Genomic DNA, 19447 nt, shown 5'->3' on the forward strand with positions numbered 1-19447 from the left:
ACACGGGAGATTATTTCTTACTTTGTTTGAGATCACGTCGTTGTGTTCTGAGCGGCAGGATTACCTGTTTTGATGGGATTTCTTTCTTAATAAAGATTAAGTCCCAATGCCTATGTTGAGTTAAGGAACGATAACAGATAACAGCGAGGAGTTGTAGCATTAGGGCATGGGCACGCACACGCACACGCACACACACACACACACACACACACACACACACACACACACACACACACACTCACACACACTCTTCAACCTCTTCCTGGAAAGGGGGATTTGACGCGTGAGAGACAATTGAAAACACTGCAGGTTAATTGCCAGAATCGACAGGAGAGTTGTCACTTGTATGTTGACGTTTTAGTATTTTCTTTTCTTTCTTCAAAATCAACAGGTTTATTGAGATATTCAGACAGCTGTGATGTCCAGCTCCAGTTCTAACCCCCTGTCGTCTCCTCTCCCTAGTGTTTCCACCCATGTCCTGCAGGTGGCCTCGTCTGTCTCCCCATGTGCGTCCCCGTCTCCCGGTCCTATACTGGCTGTTCGTCGTTTGTCATCACCCCCAGCTGTCGTCTATTAGTCATCACCCCTTGTGTATTTGTGTTCCACTCCGCCAGTCAGTCAGTGCTCGTACATCAGTAGTCTGTTCTGCAGTAAATATAACCCTCTGTTGGGTTTTTTAACGTCATGTGCCTCCTGTCTGCACTTGGGTCCACATCTCCACACGTGGTTGTTACAGTACGTACAAACTATGACCCAGTGGACGTGGCCCGGCAACTGCACGCAGCTATTCAAGCTCAAAATACCACCATCTCATCCAAGAGATCATGGCGGAGCTCCAGCTCACCTCTGCCCGTCCACCTGCCATCCAGCCACCTCACAGGCTACTCCCCAAGAGCCCGGCTTTCCTCCACCGCAGCGGTGCCATGGCTTTTCGGGTAGCTGTCAAGCTTTCTCTCTCAGTGCTCAGAGCTGCGCCCTAGCTGGGAGGACAGCGGTGTGGGAGCAATGCTCGACTGTCCAGTTCCAGTTTCCCTTTGTTTGTTGGTGAAATTAAAAAAGGTTTTTGACCACGACGTCTCTGGAAGGCAATTGACACCAGGGTCGTTGCACTGGAACAGCATGTGAAGCAACTTCTCCATCGGCTGCTGGGGAGTCGCCAATTTCTACAGGAGCTTCATTCGCAACTACAGCTCCATAGTGGACCCTTTGACTGCCTCAGCTCCTCTTTCAACTGGACCCCCAGAGCTGGAGAGTTGGTTCACCTCTGCTCCCGTCTTGGTTCATCCTGATCCATCTCGATCTTTCATTGTCTACGCTTCTGATGTGGAGCCTTCCCCCCCCAAAGACCAGAAACCCCACCCATCTTGACTTTTTCTCTTGTCGCCTGTCTCCAGCGGAGTGCAACTAAGAACCTGGCCCTCATCCAGACGGCTAAGCAGATGAACTCTGGTCAAAGCCAGGTGGGCTCTGTCATAAATCCCTGGTTACAAAAATACCAAGCCTGATGCACTCTTTGCCGTTCTGTGCACCTGAGGATAACCGTGTTCCGGAAACCAGCCTCCTATGTGGTTGCTGTTGTGTCCTGGGCTGTGGAGAATGTGGTCAGGGAGGCCCAGCTCTCTCAACCTGACCCTGGTAACGGACCTGCTGACCGCATGTTTGTGCCGGTTTCAAAGTCCTCACCTGATCACCCCGGTACCGGCCACACCCCATCGTTCCTGTGCCGGCCTTTCCTGGTGGCCCACTATGTCTCTGCCTACTCCGCCTTGTGCCTAGAATAAGTCCACTCAGCATCCAGTCAAGTGTTCCTTTATTAACACTTTCAGCGCCAGCCATTCTATCCATCTCTACCGCTAGATGGCCAGCTTGATAGTCGTTTCCGCTGTGTTTCACTATGTTTGCAAATCTGTGTGTGTGTTCTGTATTATAGCTGTGGAGACAATGGTGTGGCTCATTTGACATACGCTACTTGTAGTGCAACATGGAATTTTTTTTATTTTTTTCTACACACTGTAGTTTGTAGTTTATTACATGCTAAACATTGCGCATTTCCAAGATAATCCAGTCTTTTTTCATAGATCGCGAGATTTCAATGTTATGTGCAATAAGCCCGAACCGTTCTGGTTCCCTGAACCCCCAAATACTCTCAAATCAAAGGTATATAATGTGTACATATGTACCTTCACAAAATCATTAACACTTTGATTGCCATGGGTTCAATTCATAATTTACCATCCCTCGCCATCTCTATTTGTCTATGGAGAAGTTCCCCTTCTTTGCAGGGCTATAACTTTTTAAATTCTATTGCTAAATTGCCATTATTATGGCCCATTCAATGTCTTATATGTATTGTTCAGGGTGTAGCAACGTTAAACTTTTTCATTCACATATTCATACTAAAATATGGTCTAAAGTATAAGTATGTTTTTATTGTTTTCTGCAGCTTTCTCCAGAACTTGATTTATAGCTCCAAATGCATTATATTGATGATGAAATACAGTTTGATAGCAATCGGCGCGAGATAAAAAATGTCAATTGGACGTGGTTCTAGAAGTTTCTACGTATCATCTGATGATGACCGGATGGGCGGGGGATCGTTTATAATTCCGTGGGCAGCGTTAGATGATTCATCCAGAGTGGGTCATATGTTCATCATAGCAGTTTATATGGAACACGTTAGAATATAACGCTGAATCTTACCGTGGCTTCCTCGCGCCGCTGGCAGATGAGCGTGGAACAGAATTTTTTCTATTATGGGATGGAGAAATGCCCGATCCATTTCCAGGTTGTATAATAGTATATACGTCCAAATCATGTTGTTTTCTTTTAGTTATTTGCACCGATCGATGTTCACTGTGTCAAGACGGAGTCTCTCTAACGATAGCGAGTGCCCGGACCACATATGGATGAGCACTTCCGGTTCAAAGGGTCATTTCCGGTTGGCGATCTGCCGATCGGCCACCAGATGGCGCTCTTGAACCGCTAGAGAGTTGAGTGGAGCTTTGCAGTGTGTCTCAGGGCTCCGGAGGGGAAATATGATTTCGATCACAGATTTTTGAAATATTGACATCAAAGACGAGTTACGGCGTCTTCGGCAGAATGAGCATGGCTAGGAATGACGTCTTAACTCGTCATCGGCGATCATAGTGTTAAGGGGGGGGGGGGGGGGGGGGGGGGTCATTTTAACTCAAAACTGTGATCGTGTTTGCCGAGCATGTTTTACATCCGGTGAAACACAGAACTGTGATCGTTAGAAAAACACGTTTCGGTAAAATAGACATAGAATATACCTTACCTTAGCCAGAAGGTATTCCAAAAAGAATAATTCCAAGTGATCGCATCGCCATCGCGATTACCAGTGTATTATGTCTATACACGTTTCGATGGTAAAATACGCTTAGGCAACGGAATTTCGAGGCGATCAATGTGAATCTCTGTTCAAGCAGGAGGAGGAGCCCCTACCACAAAAAAAAGGAAGATGTGTATCAACACCAAGCCATTCCAGTTCAGACACTGACGATACTGCCACCTGGTGATAGTCGATCGGCATTGCAATTCAAACATATACAAACGACCCAGGGCTGGCTAGAATGATCCGGATGATGATTTAGAATGGGGATCAGAGGAAAAATATCAAAGGATCAAAACCAGAGAAATCTCGGGTCTGGCGCTCAACCGCTGGCGAGTTAACCCGAGAAATCTCGGCTCTGGCGCAGAATGTGTTAATCCCTTTGGGGAAATGCATGCCCTCTCTGGTCTCCTTCAGCCCCTGCCTGTCCCTTGTCGCCCCTGGTCTCGCATCTCCCTGGACCACCTGCCTCCTTCTGACAGCAACACCGCCATTCTCACTGTGGTCGACCGGTTCTACAAGTTTGCTTATTTCATTCCCCTGCCCAAACTGCCCTCAGCCAAGAAAATGGCCCATGGTTCAGCACGTGTTTAGGCTACCTGGTCTCCCTGCTAACGTTGTCAGGAGCCCCCAGTTCATGTCCCAGTTCAGCAGTGCCTTCTGTTCACTCTGACTCATCAGTTCCACTGTCAGCCCGTCATCCGGCTTCCACCCCCTGACCAATGGCCAGTTAGAGCGAGCCAACCAGCATTGCCTCGTCTCCTCCAACACAACCACCTGGAGTCGGCAGTTGGTCTGGGTAGAATAGGACCATAATACATATCCCTGCTCTGCTACCAGTTTGACCCCCGTCCAGTGCGCTCGCGGTTGCCAGCCCCTGCTTTTCCTGGACCAGCAGAGTGAGGTATCGACCTGGCCAGAAGGTATGGCTCTCCACCCGTGACCTACTACTTAGGGTGGAGTCACAGAAGCTGGCCTTCCAAGTTTATCGGCACATTCCCCCCATCGCAGAGGTCATCGACCACTCTTCAGTCTGGCTCCGGCTTCCCTGCTCCCGTCGTGGCCATCCCACATTCCACATCTTCCTCTAGACCTCCACCACCTCCCGCGTCATCGAGGCTCCAACACCTACACCGCCAGGAGGCTGCTGGACGTTCGCCGCCGTGGCAGGGGCCTCCGGTACCTGGTCGTCAAGGAGGGCTACATTCCGGAGGAGCGGTCCTGGGTTCCTGCTGAACCCAACGCTGATCACCTGACTTCCAACCACGTCATCCCGGTCGGCCTGGTGGGACGTTGGGAGCCGCACCTAGAGCTTGTGGTCCTGTCATGTCCCTGACGTCTAGCTCCAGTTCTAACCCTGCCTCCTCCTCTCCGTATTGTCTCCCCCTCTCGTTGTGTTTCCACCCCTGTCCTGCAGGTGTCCCTGTGTCTTCCACGTGCATTCCCATATTTCAGTCCTATACCAGCTGTTCATCATCTGTCCTTAACCCCAGCTGTTGTTTATTAGTCATTACCCCCTTGTGTATTCATATTCCATTCTGTCAGTCACTGCTTGTACGTCTGTCTGTTCTGCATTAAATATAACCCTCTGTTTTTAACGTCATCTGTCTCCTGTCTGCACTTGGGTCCACATATCCACACCTGCTTGTTACAGTGGCAGGTGAAGAAGTGGTGCTTGAGTGTGTGTGACGTGTTAAGATAACAACGTACCATGACTGAAGGTAAAACACTGGGTGGATGATGATTCAGTGATTTAATTCCTACAGGGTCATCATCCCACATGTACGTCCGAAGAGGCTCCATCCACCTCCTCAACAAAGAATTGGACATCATCAAAGATCTGAGAAATAAACTGGGTAAGTATTTGCATTGTACAACTGTCCTATATAGATATAGGTTCTTCCCAGGACTTTGAAATTGCAATGGAGATATATGCTAAGAAGCTTTCTTTTCAGATATTGCTGACAGGCAGCCCCCCCCCCCCTCCCGTCAGCCGTCTTGGCCTTATTTTCTTCATTTGGACTTGAACCAAAAACGGCCTGATAATTATTCTTTTCCATCCATTTTGAGATATTATAAATGAGGGCCAGTGTGCGCGCTACGCCCAGCCTTTTGGGCAGCTGGGGGCGGGGGGGTTGGGGCACAGAGGCACTTAGGATATTGGACAAGATGCAAACTTTATATTGTGGCCAGCCTTTTAGTGATGTCATTAATTTAGCCAGGGCGGTCCATATGAAGTGCACTTGGCAAACTTCACGGCAGGGCAGGCAGGCAGGCTGGCAGGGAGGGAGGGAGTGCATCAGGAGGGGTGGGAGGGTGGCGGGTAGAGGGTGCGCGATGCAAGGACAGGCGGTCGAGAGGCACGTCAGCAGCACACGTAAATGCCCCTAAGAGACGACGCACCGGTGCTTCTATAATAAGGGCACTTTCACACAGGAGTCTGCTGGAAATAGTTCCCTTTTGTTGCGGCTTTTCATTGGTTTAGCTCATAAACAAAGCTGTTTGATCCCGTAAGTTGTTTCTTTTCTGTGTTTTTGTGAACCAACAGAATCAGAAATGTTTAAGAGGTGTAAAAACGGCAACAATAACCAGTCGATCAGCTTTACTAAAATGTGTATTATTTGGGCTGTCCTCTATTTGGTCTGATTGTGTTCTCGCCTTAAAGGGTAAGTTCTGAATTTTTTTAGCCCTATCCACATTTCCTACGTACAAATGTGTTGATCAGTCCTTTCTCAGCACAATCCCTGCTGTTCTTCACACCGGACACTCGCAGCTCAGGCTAGTCGGCCACAAGACCAGTGTGAAGTAATGGGGTCACAGTCCAGTCAATGTTCAATCCCTGAAATAATTAATAATCATTGAAACCTGTTCCGCAGTGCACCCAAAGTAGGTCTGACTGTAGCAGCAGGGCCCCATTACTTTGATTTACTCCGTCAGTTGTGCTGAGGAAGCATGGATTGAGCTGAGAAAGGACTCAATGGAGCTCGGGGTGCGAAAACGTACCTGTTAAAACAAACCACTCCAGGGATCACTTGGGCTGAGACCACCTCACATAGGTGTGTTTGACGTGGAACCAAATTCGATTGACATATCTGCGGGGTATTTAAAAGTCTTAAAAAGTATTAAATTCATAATTCTCAATTTTAACATGCAACGGCCCACATGTGCCCTCTTGAGGTCGATTTGTCCACCGGTGCGACATGCCACGTTGGTGACCTCTAGCGGCTCGGGTGTGCATATTTTTTAATACAATATATAGATAGAAGAATTAAAGCCCTATTTGTTGTCTGTCGATTGGCGTCAAAATCCGTTCAGCAGTTCTCGAGTTACATGATGCCGATATGTGAGGCGTGCGCCAAAGTCTTTAGCAGACTTAAAAAAAAAATGAATACCACTCCCGATGCTCTATCTCCGTCAATCATTTGGCGATCTCAAACATTATTGGACAGGGTTGTAACCAATGAGTGAGGATTTCCAATGGTACCCCACATGGGGATAATCGAATCAGGGATATAGGTGAAAAGTCACGAGTGAAAACAGAAAGAAAAATGTTCGCTGAATGCATTGGAGGCTATGAGAAAATGGAAACCTGCAGCCTTTTTTTTTTTTTTTTTTTTTTTTTTTTTTTTTTAAACATTTGACCAAAGTCGCCCTATATCACTAATTTCTGAACAGACTTTTATGAAATTTGGATATGTACTACACAAGACTTTGGATTATGGACCCAGGGTGTATTTTCAGCCATACCAATTTTTTGGGAAATATACTTTTGGATATTGCAACTTATACAAAAAAAACGTGAGTACACAAGTTCAAGTTCAACTCAAGTTCAGACCTATGTTACTCGATTTCATTAGCACTAAAAGTGCATTTTTATTGTATCAGACACTTCAGAATGTTATCTTTCAAAAGAGACCAGGCTCATGCATGTGCTATAAGTATATGGCTTAGGTCAACTCCTGAAAAGGGGGTCAATGTCAGACCTTGCAATCAAAAGTTAGGGGCGCACTGAAATTATGGCAAGGGTTATTAGCCCCCTAACTTTTGATTGCAAAGTCTGACTTTGACCCCCCTTTCAGGAGTTGACCTAGAGCCCACCAAGGTCATGCATATCAAGTTTGGTCAATGTCAGACCTTGCAATACACTGTAAGGCACTGTAAGGCTACTGTCCTGCCTCACTTCCAGTGATGAAGCTAAGCTATGCTAACGGAGCGTCTATTCCCAAAGCTAAAATGCACGCACAGAGACAAAAAAGGTATGCATCTTCTTGTCTAACTCCAGGGAAGATGTTAAATAAGCTAATTTCCAAAAATAGTGGAGTTATCCTTTAACAGGCGCCCCCCAAAAGTGTCCATTTTAGTTTTTGAGGACTGCATACTTTTCTTGCAAATCAAAGTACTATACTTTATACTTATAGCACATGCATGAGCCTGGTCTCTTTTGAAAGATAACATTCTGAAGTGTCTGATACAATAAAAATGCACTTTTAGTGCTAATGAAATCGAGTAACATAGGTCTGAACTTGAGTTGAACTTGAACTTGTGTACTCACGTTTTTTTTGTATAAGTTGCAATATCCAAAAGTATATTTCCCAAAAAATTGGTATGGCTGAAAATACACCCTGGGTCCATAATCCGAAGTCTTGTGTAGTACATATCCAAATTTCATAAAAGTCTGTTCAGAAATTAGTGATATAGGGCGACTTTGGTCAAATGTTAAAAAAAAAAAAAAAAAAAAAAAAAGGCTGCAGGTTTCCATTTTCTCATAGCCTCCAATGCATTCAGCGAACATTTTTCTTTCTGTTTTCACTCGTGACTTTTCACCTATATCCCTGATTCGATTATCCCCATGTGGGGTACCATTGGAAATCCTCACTCATTGGTTACAACCCTGTCCAATAATGTTTGAGATCGCCAAATGATTGACGGAGATAGAGCATCGGGAGTGGTATTCATTTTTTTTTTAAGTCTGCTAAAGACTTTGGCGCACGCCTCACATATCGGCATCATGTAACTCGAGAACTGCTGAACGGATTTTGACGCCAATCGACAGACAACAAATAGGGCTTTAATTCTTCTATCTATATATTGTATTAAAAAATATGCACACCCGAGCCGCTAGAGGTCACCAACGTGGCATGTCGCACCGGTGGACAAATCGACCTCAAGAGGGCACATGTGGGCCGTTGCATGTTAAAATTGAGAATTATGAATTTAATACTTTTTAAGACTTTTAAATACCCCGCAGATATGTCAATCGAATTTGGTTCCACGTCAAACACACCTATGTGAGGTGGTCTCAGCCCAAGTGATCCCTGGAGTGGTTTGTTTTAACAGGTACGTTTTCGCACCCCGAGCTCCATTGAGTCCTTTCTCAGCTCAATCCATGCTTCCTCAGCACAACTGACGGAGTAAATCAAAGTAATGGGGCCCTGCTGCTACAGTCAGACCTACTTTGGGTGCACTGCGGAACAGGTTTCAATGATTATTAATTATTTCAGGGATTGAACATTGACTGGACTGTGACCCCATTACTTCACACTGGTCTTGTGGCCGACTAGCCTGAGCTGCGAGTGTCCGGTGTGAAGAACAGCAGGGATTGTGCTGAGAAAGGACTGATCAACACATTTGTACGTAGGAAATGTGGATAGGGCTAAAAAAATTCAGAACTTACCCTTTAAGGCGAGAACACAATCAGACCAAATAGAGGACAGCCCAAATAATACACATTTTAGTAAAGCTGATCGACTTATTATTATTGTTATACAGAGACAAAAAAGGTATGCATCTTCTTGTCTAACTCCAGGGAAGATGTTAAATAAGCTAATTTCCCAAAATAGTGGAGTTATCCTTTAAGAGGTTTGGCCTTAAAAGGTATCTTACATTTCTTACATTTAATTTGCACAGGTATTCATTTTGGGGGGGGGGGGGGGGGGGGTGGGGGGCGGGGCAGATGGCTGTCGGAAGATGAAATAATATAAAATATATGAAATGTTTTAGTATTCGTTGTTTTTTGCGGGGCTACTGGGAGCTTGGTGCATCTGGCGAGAGCTTGTATGGAACGTGCAATAATTAATATTGGCGCGCAAGTGCAGTCACCAGTTCAGTGTCGCTACAGTAGGGCTGGGCGATATGACCAAAAACGTTATCGCGATAAAATTATTTTCATATAATTCGATATCGATAATTATCGTCGATATAATGTCTGTCAAGTTTAATTAACTTCTTATGCTGCTGCGAATGTCTCGAGTCGAGTTGATGTCGTCATCAGTCCGCGCACGTTAGCAGTTAGCCGACAAGCGGAGTATCTCATGACAATGTAATAAATATGACACTAAAATACTCTCTTCCGCCCCAATATATTGAAACGACGTCCAATGTATACCCCACACTACTATAAACGTGGCCTCAGAATTCACGCCACACACATACTCGGCACGTAAATATATAAAATAGCGCCGTGCAAGCTAGTTATCCTAGCCAGCCTGTTGTGTCTAAGCGGTGTATTCCATGACAATGTAATAAATATTACCCTAAAATACTCTCTTCCGCCCCAATATATTGAAACGACGTCCACTGTATACCCCACACTACTATAAACGTGGCCTCAGAATTCACGCCACACACATACTCGGCACGTAAATATATAAAATAGTGCCGTGCAAGCTAGTTATCCTAGCCAGCCTTGTTTACTACTAGAGTCCTACCTCTCTACCCAGAGGTGCACCGCGGGTCTCCTTCACTGTTGGCCATCTCCTTCACTGATTGGTTGTTAGTGCGTGTGCTAATATCCAAGCTTGGAAAATCGATATATCGAAACTTTGCGACCACGTTTCTTGTTTATTTCGAGGAAATAATTTATCGCGATAGTTATCGTTATCGTTTTATCGCCCAGCCCTACGCTACAGTATGCGTTTTTTTTTGTATGGCCGTGAAATTGGTATTAAATCTTGCTTTAAGTGATATTAAAAAGTAGGGATGTTCGATATTGGCTTTTTTATCGATATCCCATATACCGATATTGTCCAACTCTTAATTTCCGATACCGATATCTACCGATATATGTGGGGTTTCCCCCCCCCCCAAAAAACGGAATAATTTCAGGTTAACATTACATATCTCTTGTTGTGGAATTAACACAACATTATGCATACTTTTGACAAAAAAAAAATAAGAATTTGTTCTTACTTGCCTGGGTAAATAAAGGTTAAATTAACTTTTCTTTTGTTTGAAAACCGATACCGATATTTTCCCATATTACATTTTAATGCCAATATCGGTAGGCCGATAATATCGGACATCCCTATTAAAAAGTCTTAAAGGAAAACTCCAACATTTTGGGAAATTAGCTCATTTAACATCTTCCCTGGATTTAGACAAGAAGATACATACCTTTTTCATCTCTCTGCATGCATTGGGCTTAGGGAACGCCTGGACCGTTAGCCTAGCTTAGCTTCATCACTGGAAGTGGGGCAGCCATCTAGCCTAGTTCACTACAGTCAGGAAATATACTCCAAATAATTATAATCAAAATACAACTCCCAAACGTTCCTGTAAACATGTGACCTGTGTATTTACCACGTCTCCCAGTCACACAAGTCACACGCGTCTCCCAGTCACACGCGTCTCCCAGTCACACGCGTCTCCCAGTCACACGCGTCTCCCAGTCACACAAGTCTCCAAGTCACACAAGTCTCCCAGTCACACAAGTCTCCCAGTCACACAAGTCTCCCAGTCACACAAGTCTCCCAGTCACACAAGTCACATGAGTCACACAAGTCACACATGTCTCCAAGTCACACAAGTCACACAAGTCTCCCAGTCACACAAGTCACACGAGTCTCCCAGTCACACGAGTCTCCCAGTCACACGTGTCTCCAAGTCACACAAGTCTCCCAGTCACACAAGTCTCCAAGTCACACAAGTCTCCCAGTCACACAAGTCTCCCAGGCACACAGGTCTCCAAGTCACATGAGTCACACAAGTCACACGAGTCTCCAAGTCACACAAGTCTCCCAGTCACACAAGTCTCCCAGTCACACAAGTCACACGAGTCTCTCAGTCACACGAGTCTCCCAGTCACACAAGTCACACGAGTCTCCCAGTCACACAAGTCTCCCAGTCACACAAGTCTCCCAGTCACACAAGTCACACGAGTCTCCCAGTCACACAAGTCTCCCAGTCACACAAGTCTCCCAGTCACATGAGTCTCCCAGTCACAAGTCTCCCAGTCACACAAGTCTCTAAGTCACAAGTCTCCCAGTCACACAAGTCACACAAGTCTCCCAGTCACACAAGTCTCCAAGTCACACAAGTCTCCCAGTCACACAAGTCTCCCAGTCACACAAGTCTCCCAGTCACACAAATCTCCCATTCACACAAGTCTCCAAGTCACTTGTGTGACTGGGAGACTTGTGTGACTTGTGTGACTGGGAGACTCATGTGACTTGGAGACTGTGTCTGGGAGACTTGTGTGACTGGTAGACTTGTGTGACTGGGAGACTTGTGTGACTTGGATACTTGTGTGACTGGGAGACTTGTGTGACTGGGAGACTCGTGTGACTTGTGTGACTTGGAGACTTGTGTGACTGGGAGACTTGTGTGACTGGGAGACTCGTGTGACTTGGAGACTTGTGTGACTTGGAGACTTGTGTGACTGGGAGACTTGTGTGACTGGGAGACTCGTGTGACTTGGATACTTGTGAGACTTGTGTGACTAGGAGACTCATGTGACTGGGAGACTTGTGTGACTGGGAGACTTGTGTGACTGGGTGACTTGTATAACTGGGAGACTTGTGTGACTGGGAGACTCGTGTGACTTGTGTGACTGGGAGACTCGTGTGACTTGTGTGACTGGGAGATGTGGTAAATACACGGGTCACAACATGTTTACAGGAACGTTTGGGAGTTGTATTTTGATTGTATTTGGAGTATATTTCCTGACTGTAGTGAACTAGGCTAGATGGCTGCCCCACTTCCAGTGATGAAGCTAAGCTAGGCTAATGGTCCAGGCGTTCCCTAAGCCCAATGCATGCAGAGAGATGAAAAAGGTATGCATCTTCTTGTGTAACTCCAGGGAAGATATTAAATGAGCTAATTTCCCAAAATGTTGGAGTTTTCCTTTAAACTGAACTTGTTGAAACCTGCAGATACCCTGTCAAACCACCACCCTCTTTTTTTTCTTGATCTTCCAGTCACAGCCGTTGTGATTGGGGGATCAAGGAAAGAGGGCGGGGCTTTCAATGGGTCAATCAGGAGTGTTCTCACTAGTTCCCCTCTAACGAACCGAACAGAAGGAGTAAACACTTCCGAAAAGGGTCGATTGAACCGTACTAAACGCGGCAAGTGTGAAGGCACCCTAAAACCTACAGTCAAGCCAGCCGGTCCCACACACATCCAATGACTATTGAAATAGGAGGGAGGAGACTGCGACGATAATGACCTTTGACATCTGTGTGTGCGTTGCCAGGGGCACATCGGTTGTGATATTCCTTCGCGTGGAAAAATATGAATCACAATATTAATTTTCTCTCATTTCTTTTCATCTGGGCCCTTTTATTATTGTTTCCACTAACTAAGCCAGACGACAAGCTGAGCTAATTAAAGAGGAAAGGTGTGATGATTTATGACAATTGAGAAACCCCCCCCCAGGGTGGGGGAGAGATGAGAGCGCCAGATCATGTTTGGTGCACACACTCACAATGTGTTTTACCCAAACCAAGTTGTACAAACCCTGTAAATAAAGCCTGGAGGTTTGAGGTTCCCGTAGTAACTCTTTGATCACAATATTAATTAACCCATGTAAAAAGAAAAATGGTGTTTATGTGCTAGGGATTAGATCATGATTAATTGCTGGGAATCTTTGTTTTCAATGGCTGTAGTCAGAGTTGTTTACATATATTAATTAATTAATTTGTATTTAACCAGGCAGGTCAATTAAGAACATTGTTATTTACAATGACGGCCTGGCGAGAGGACAAAGGGTCCTCTTGAAGAAAATTTCATAAAATAGAAAAGAGACAGACGATACATACATCACAGAGGTAAGGGAAATAATTAAAGCACACATCAAACAAACAACCAAATAAAATTACGAGGTATGTACAGTAATACATCAGCAGAACAGTCAAATAGCAGTTAAAAGGTTGGGTGACAGTTGCAGGTGTGTGTGTAAACAACTCTGCGATAGAGCCCTTAACACTTTCAGTGCCAGCAGAGGGCGCACGATTTAGTGCTTGCGTGCCACCACCCACTTCAATGATAGCGCTCTCATATTTGCGAATGCATAAACTACATCTTAAATTGTGTCTAATCTGGCCGTCGCTTATCAATTACTTGTTTGCAGTCAACATTGTCGAAACGGATTGTTTTTTAATCGGTTCATTTCCATTTTATACCATTTTGAAAAATGCTCGTTTTTTGAAAGTTTCAGGAAAATATAAAGATTCTGTGATAATCGCCCTTTATTGGAATATTCTGGAATACACAAAACTTTGTAATTTTTCGGCCTATTTATGAATCGTTTTCAAATAAACGCTAGATTATCGATAGTATATGTGTACTTATGCACGCTATAGAAGCGGGCTGAAAAGGGAAGAGCAAGGCATACACTCATTAGGGGATATTTTTAACAAACAGGGTTTTTGTAGTGATAAAGAAATACGCAAAAAATTTAATCTCACCAAGTCCACATGGCTTTTTCACAAACAGTTAGAGCTATGTTTGAGGTCTCACGGTGTTCCATTAGACAGACCAATTGAACACCACAGATACCACAAATTCTTCTACTCAAGAGAGACATCGAGAGGTTTTGTTTCAGAATTTTATCATCAATTGCTAACGTCCTCGTATGAAACCCTCCAACTTGACTCTGTCTGGAGGAGGGATATACCAGACCTGGAAAATGACTTTGATTGGCAAGGAGCCTGGGCAAATGTCCGACTTACATCAAGGAACCCGGATCATCAACAAATCAATCTTAACTATATTCACAGGACATACTTGACTCCTATAAGACTGTGCCGAATGGGGCTCAAACAAGATTCCAAATGCACCCAATGTACAAATGGGGACGAAGGGACATTTATGCACATGTATTGGGACTGCTCACCAGTTAAGGCATTCTGGAAAGATGTGACCCAACAAATATCAAAACTCGTATCTTGGAATATACCTGTACACCCCTCGGTATTGCTGTTGAATGATGTTTTTGAGTTTGCAGTGAATCCACAGCTAAAGAGATTGGTTTTATCGGGTATCACAGTAGCCAAAAAGCTGATCGCATCACGCTGGTTTCAACCGGAAAAAATGTGCCGTAAAGTTTGGTTTCTTACATATCTCGATGTAATTTACCATGAAATATCTACAGCAAGAATTCTGGGTCTCAATGAATCCAAAATGTCAATGTGGTTAGAAGTGGTGGAGAGAATAAAAGCTAGCTTATAATGGTAGTGTCTGGTTAGGTGCGAGGGATAGTGGAGGTACTTCTCAAGGTGGGGTCCGGGAGGGGGGGGTTCGAGCTGAGCATATGTATGTAGGGTTTTTTTTTTTAGATAACAGGTATTATGGGTATATCTTATATAAAACAACTAACCAAAAGGTGATCCCATTGGTTGTGCCCTGACAATTAATGCTTGTATATCTTATCGTGTGTTGTCATGTTTGTTTATATGTTTGTTTTAAAAAAGAATAAAAAAATAAAATACAAAAAAAAAAAAAAGCGGGCTGAAAATCGATTATCTCATTTCCTGATCAGCACACACACACACACACACACACACACATAGGGCACACGTTGATATCTCTGTGAAAAAAGCTCTGATTATCCTAAGACTGGTAAAATAGATTCCTTACCTCAGATCAGATGTTCTCCAAAAAGATTATTCCAATTCCTGATCGCCATTCAAAATATCGATCACGTTTATCAGCACTGGGTACTGGAAATATGTATTCCACGCTGTTCTGGGGCTCGGCAATGAATCCGATCCTCTCGGGTGACTTGCCTGAGAAGTAAAATGAGGAAGCAGGATTCCCCCCCCCCCCCCCATGCGTTTCATTCAATCCATTCCAATGGGGTGCAGTACCACAGGGAGAGACGATAGGGGGTGGTATTTTCCCAATGGAGCTCAGAGAGAGTTTGCAGCACTAACGTGAGGCTAGATTGATGAAATATGAATTCAAATCGCTAATAAAAAAAAACGAGTTCTATCGTCGTTGGCACTGAACGGTCGGCATGAACATACGAGATATCTCGTTGTTGGCACTGAAAGTGTTAAAAGTAGTGAGGGGGATCAATTTGTCATTTTTTTTTTTTTTTTTTTTTTTTATTATCCACTTTTTCTCCCATTTTCTATATTTTCTCCCATCCCAATTTCGTATCATCCAATTCAACCCTCCCCTGTCACGAACGCTGTTTCTTGCCTCCCACAAGCCGGCTGCAATGTGGACTAAGTCATACATAGCACAAGTCCCCTCCGGTACTTGAGGTAACAGCAGTCGCATCTTTTCACCTGCGCAGCTCGATCTCTCAGTGGCGAGGAGTAACGTGTGGGAGGCTCACGCTGCCCCCGACACTTCCTGATTCTACTGCGCAGGCGCACCAACCGACCTGTAGGAGTCGCTGTCCACAACGCCCGATCCCCACCCATCAGTTTCCCACCCCCTAATACGGCCAATGTGTATTAGTACGGACGACCAGCTAAACTGAAAGCAAATGTGGAGCGCTGGGCTCGAACAGGCAAGCCCAGCGTCTCCAGATTTCGTGGCGAGCGCCTTGCCCACTACGCCACGTAGCCGCCTACCAATTTGTCCATTTTCAAAGTCTCTTGCATCACGTTCCAACTGCTGGGAGCAGCAACTTGGAGGGAGGTTTGACTGAAGGTGTTAACACAGGGAACATCTAGTGAGATATGGTGAGCAGCTCTGGTGTTATAGTGATATGGTGAGCAGCTCTGGTGTTATATATATATACACGTATGTAGTCCCAATGTTTATGTTTGTTTTCTCTCTTTCTGACCCCGCCTCTTACTCTTTCTCTATCTATCTCTCTGTCTCTCTCTCTCTGTGATTCTACCTTTTTCTTTTTCACACTCTGGCCTCTCCATCTTTCTCTCTCTCTTTCTCAGAGAGGAGAAAGAGGGCATCGGGGTGGGAGAAGAACTTGCTGTATCCCATGGTGATGCTGATACTGCTTACAGGAACGGTGAGTTTAGGAGGCCGACCTCTCACAACCCCCGTACTATCAGTGCAATCTTATCGTAAAGCGCCGTACTGTTTACCAGGCTGTCCTACACTAGTCTCCAGTTCCTAACGCATCTTTTAGTGTAGAAACATGAATGGTGCCACATGGTGATTTGCAATTGAAACAGCCGTCCTGTCGTAATCAGAATACGTACAGCTGGTTAAGGACGGGGGTTGAGTTCTGTCCTGGAAGCGTTTACAATTGAACTACAGTAGTGACATCAAGGTGTGCGTTTGGAACTGGAGACTAATCTATCATAAAGCCCTGTACTGTTTACCCAGGTCAACTTATCATGAACTTACTTTACTTACTTATCCCCATTACGCCGGCTGGCGCATAGGGCAGCAACAAAGTTTCTCCACTTGCATCTGTCTTTGGCCATCTTCTCTATGGTCCCCCAGCTCTGGTGGTGTTGCTGGAGCTCCTTCTCTATAGTCCTACGCCATGTCGTTTTAGGCCTCACTTTCTTTCTTTCGCCTTCTGGGGTCCAGTGTAATGCGACTTTAAAGCCCTGTGCTGTTTTCCCAGGCCGACCTATCATAAAGCCTGTACTGTCTACCCAGGTCAACCTATCATAAAGCCCTGTGCTGTACTCAGGTCAACCTATCATAAAGCCTGTACTGTCTACCCAGGTCAACCTATCATAAAGCCCTGTGCTGTACTCAGGTCAACCTATCATAAAGCCTGTACTGTCTACCCAGGTCAACCTATCATAAAGCCCTGTGCTGTACTCAGGTCAACCTATCATAAAGCCTGTACTGTCTACCCAGGTCAACCTATCATAAAGCCTGTACTGTCTACCCAGGTCAACCTATCATAAAGCCTGTACTGTACTCAGGTCAACCTATCATAAAGCCTGTACTGTCTACCCAGGTCAACCTATCATAAAGCCTGTACTGTCTACCCAGGTCAACCTATCATAAAGCCTGTACTGTCTACCCAGGTCAACCTATCATAAAGCCTGTACTGTCTACCCAGGTCAACCTATCATAAAGCCTGTACTGTTTACCCAGGTCAACCTATCATAAAGCCTGTACTGTCTACCCAGGTCAACCTATCATAAAGCCTGTACTGTCTACCCAGGTCAACCTATCATAAAGCCTGTACTGTCTACCCAGGTCAACCTATCATAAAGCATGTACTGTTTAACCAGGTCAACCTATCATAAAGCCCTGTGCTGTCTACCCAGGTCAACCTATCATAAAGCATGTACTGTTTAACCAGGTCAACCTATCATAAAGCCCTGTGCTGTCTACCCAGGTCAACCTATCATAAAGCCTGTACTGTCTACCTAGGTCAACCTATCATAAAGCCTGTACTGTCTACCCAGGTCAACCTATCATAAAGCCTGTACTGTACCCAGGTCAACCTATCATAAAGCCTGTACTGTCTACCCAGGTCAACCTATCATAAAGCCTGTACTGTTTACCCAGGTCAACCTATCATAAAGCCCTGTACTGTACCCAGGTCAACCTATCATAAAGCTCTGTACTGTCTACCCAGGTCAACCTATCATAAAGCCTGTACTGTTTACCCAGGTCAACCTATCATAAAGCCCTGTACTGTACCCAGGTCAACCTATCATAAAGCCTGTACTGTACCCAGGTCAACCTATCATAAAGCCTGTGCTGTCTACCCAGGTCAACCTATCATAAAGCCTGTACTGTACCCAGGTCAACCTATCATAAAGCCTGTGCTGTCTACCCAGGTCAACCTATCATAAAGCCCTGTACTGTACCCAGGTCAACCTATCATAAAGCTCTGTACTGTACCCAGGTCAACCTATCATAAAGCCTGTGCTGTCTACCCAGGTCAACCTATCATAAAGCCTGTACTGTCTACCCAGGTCAACCTATCATAAAGCCTGTACTGTCTACCCAGGTCAACCTATCATAAAGCTCTGTACTGTCTACCCAGGTCAACCTATCATAAAGCTCTGTGCTGTTTACCCAGGTCAACCTATCATAAAGCCTGTACTGTCTACCCAGGTCAACCTATCATAAAGCCTGTACTGTCTACCCAGGTCAACCTATCATAAAGCCTGTACTGTACCCAGGTCAACCTATTATAAAGCCTGTACTGTCTACCCAGGTCAACCTATCATAAAGCCTGTACTGTCTACCCAGGTCAACCTATCATAAAGCCTGTACTGTCTACCCAGGTCAACCTATCATAAAGCCTGTACTGTCTACCCAGGTCAACCTATCATAAAGCCCTGTACTGTACCCAGGTCAACCTATCATAAAGCCTGTACTGTTTATGGAGCACACAGCCTGGCAGGTGGCCATTGAGTCTAAAACACTCTACCCCCACCCCTCACCCCCCACACAGCACGCATCACACACCCGGTTCTAGCCGGATACCAAGATTCTGGGTGGCGATGCACTTTTGCTTTTAATGGCTGTTTAAGAAAATGCTAAATAGCCACCTGCAAGCTGCTGTGATTTTAGACAGATTACAGAGTGGGGAATCTGTGTCAAGACGTGACGCGGAGCTGCACTGATGTCATATAGTCTTGCAGGACGGAACCGTCACGTGTAGAGGTGCCACGCGGAACGTGTCCCACCATCACCGCGCTCCTCAGGCCAGTCCACGTGTCCTGGAAGATTTCTAATATTATTAGTAATGTGGTCAAATAGTATCTGTGTTTATTGAGCTTAAAAACAATCAATGGACTATATACAGAATGACATCATCAAGGCATGTATACTTAAAATCTTGTTTTTATTGACAAGTAAGGCTACTTTTGCTTATACATTATATATTCCAAATCAAATAACTCAAATCAGTTGTCTCTCTGCTGTCCAGTTCAGCACCACGGACAGCGCAGAGGCCACAGCTCCTGTGTACTGAAACAC

At 45.0% G+C, this 19447-nt stretch overlaps 1 protein-coding gene across 1 annotated transcript in view; it reads left to right on the plus strand.

Annotated features, from left to right (window-relative positions):
- Positions 1-19447, plus strand: part of lmbr1 (limb development membrane protein 1) — a 132447-nt gene that overhangs the window by 76502 nt on the left and 36498 nt on the right. Inside the window, exons 6-12 of the mRNA XM_084325819.1 lie at positions 785-935; positions 1395-1460; positions 3767-3926; positions 4441-4634; positions 4767-4785; positions 5116-5205; positions 16474-16550. Coding sequence (XP_084181945.1) covers positions 785-935; positions 1395-1460; positions 3767-3926; positions 4441-4634; positions 4767-4785; positions 5116-5205; positions 16474-16550 — 757 coding nt within the window. The remainder of the gene's footprint in view (positions 1-784; positions 936-1394; positions 1461-3766; positions 3927-4440; positions 4635-4766; positions 4786-5115; positions 5206-16473; positions 16551-19447) is intronic.

The sequence above is a fragment of the Notolepis coatsorum genome (assembly GCF_963971535.1).
Source record: "Notolepis coatsorum genome assembly, chromosome: 12".
NCBI lineage: Eukaryota > Metazoa > Chordata > Actinopteri > Aulopiformes > Paralepididae > Notolepis > Notolepis coatsorum.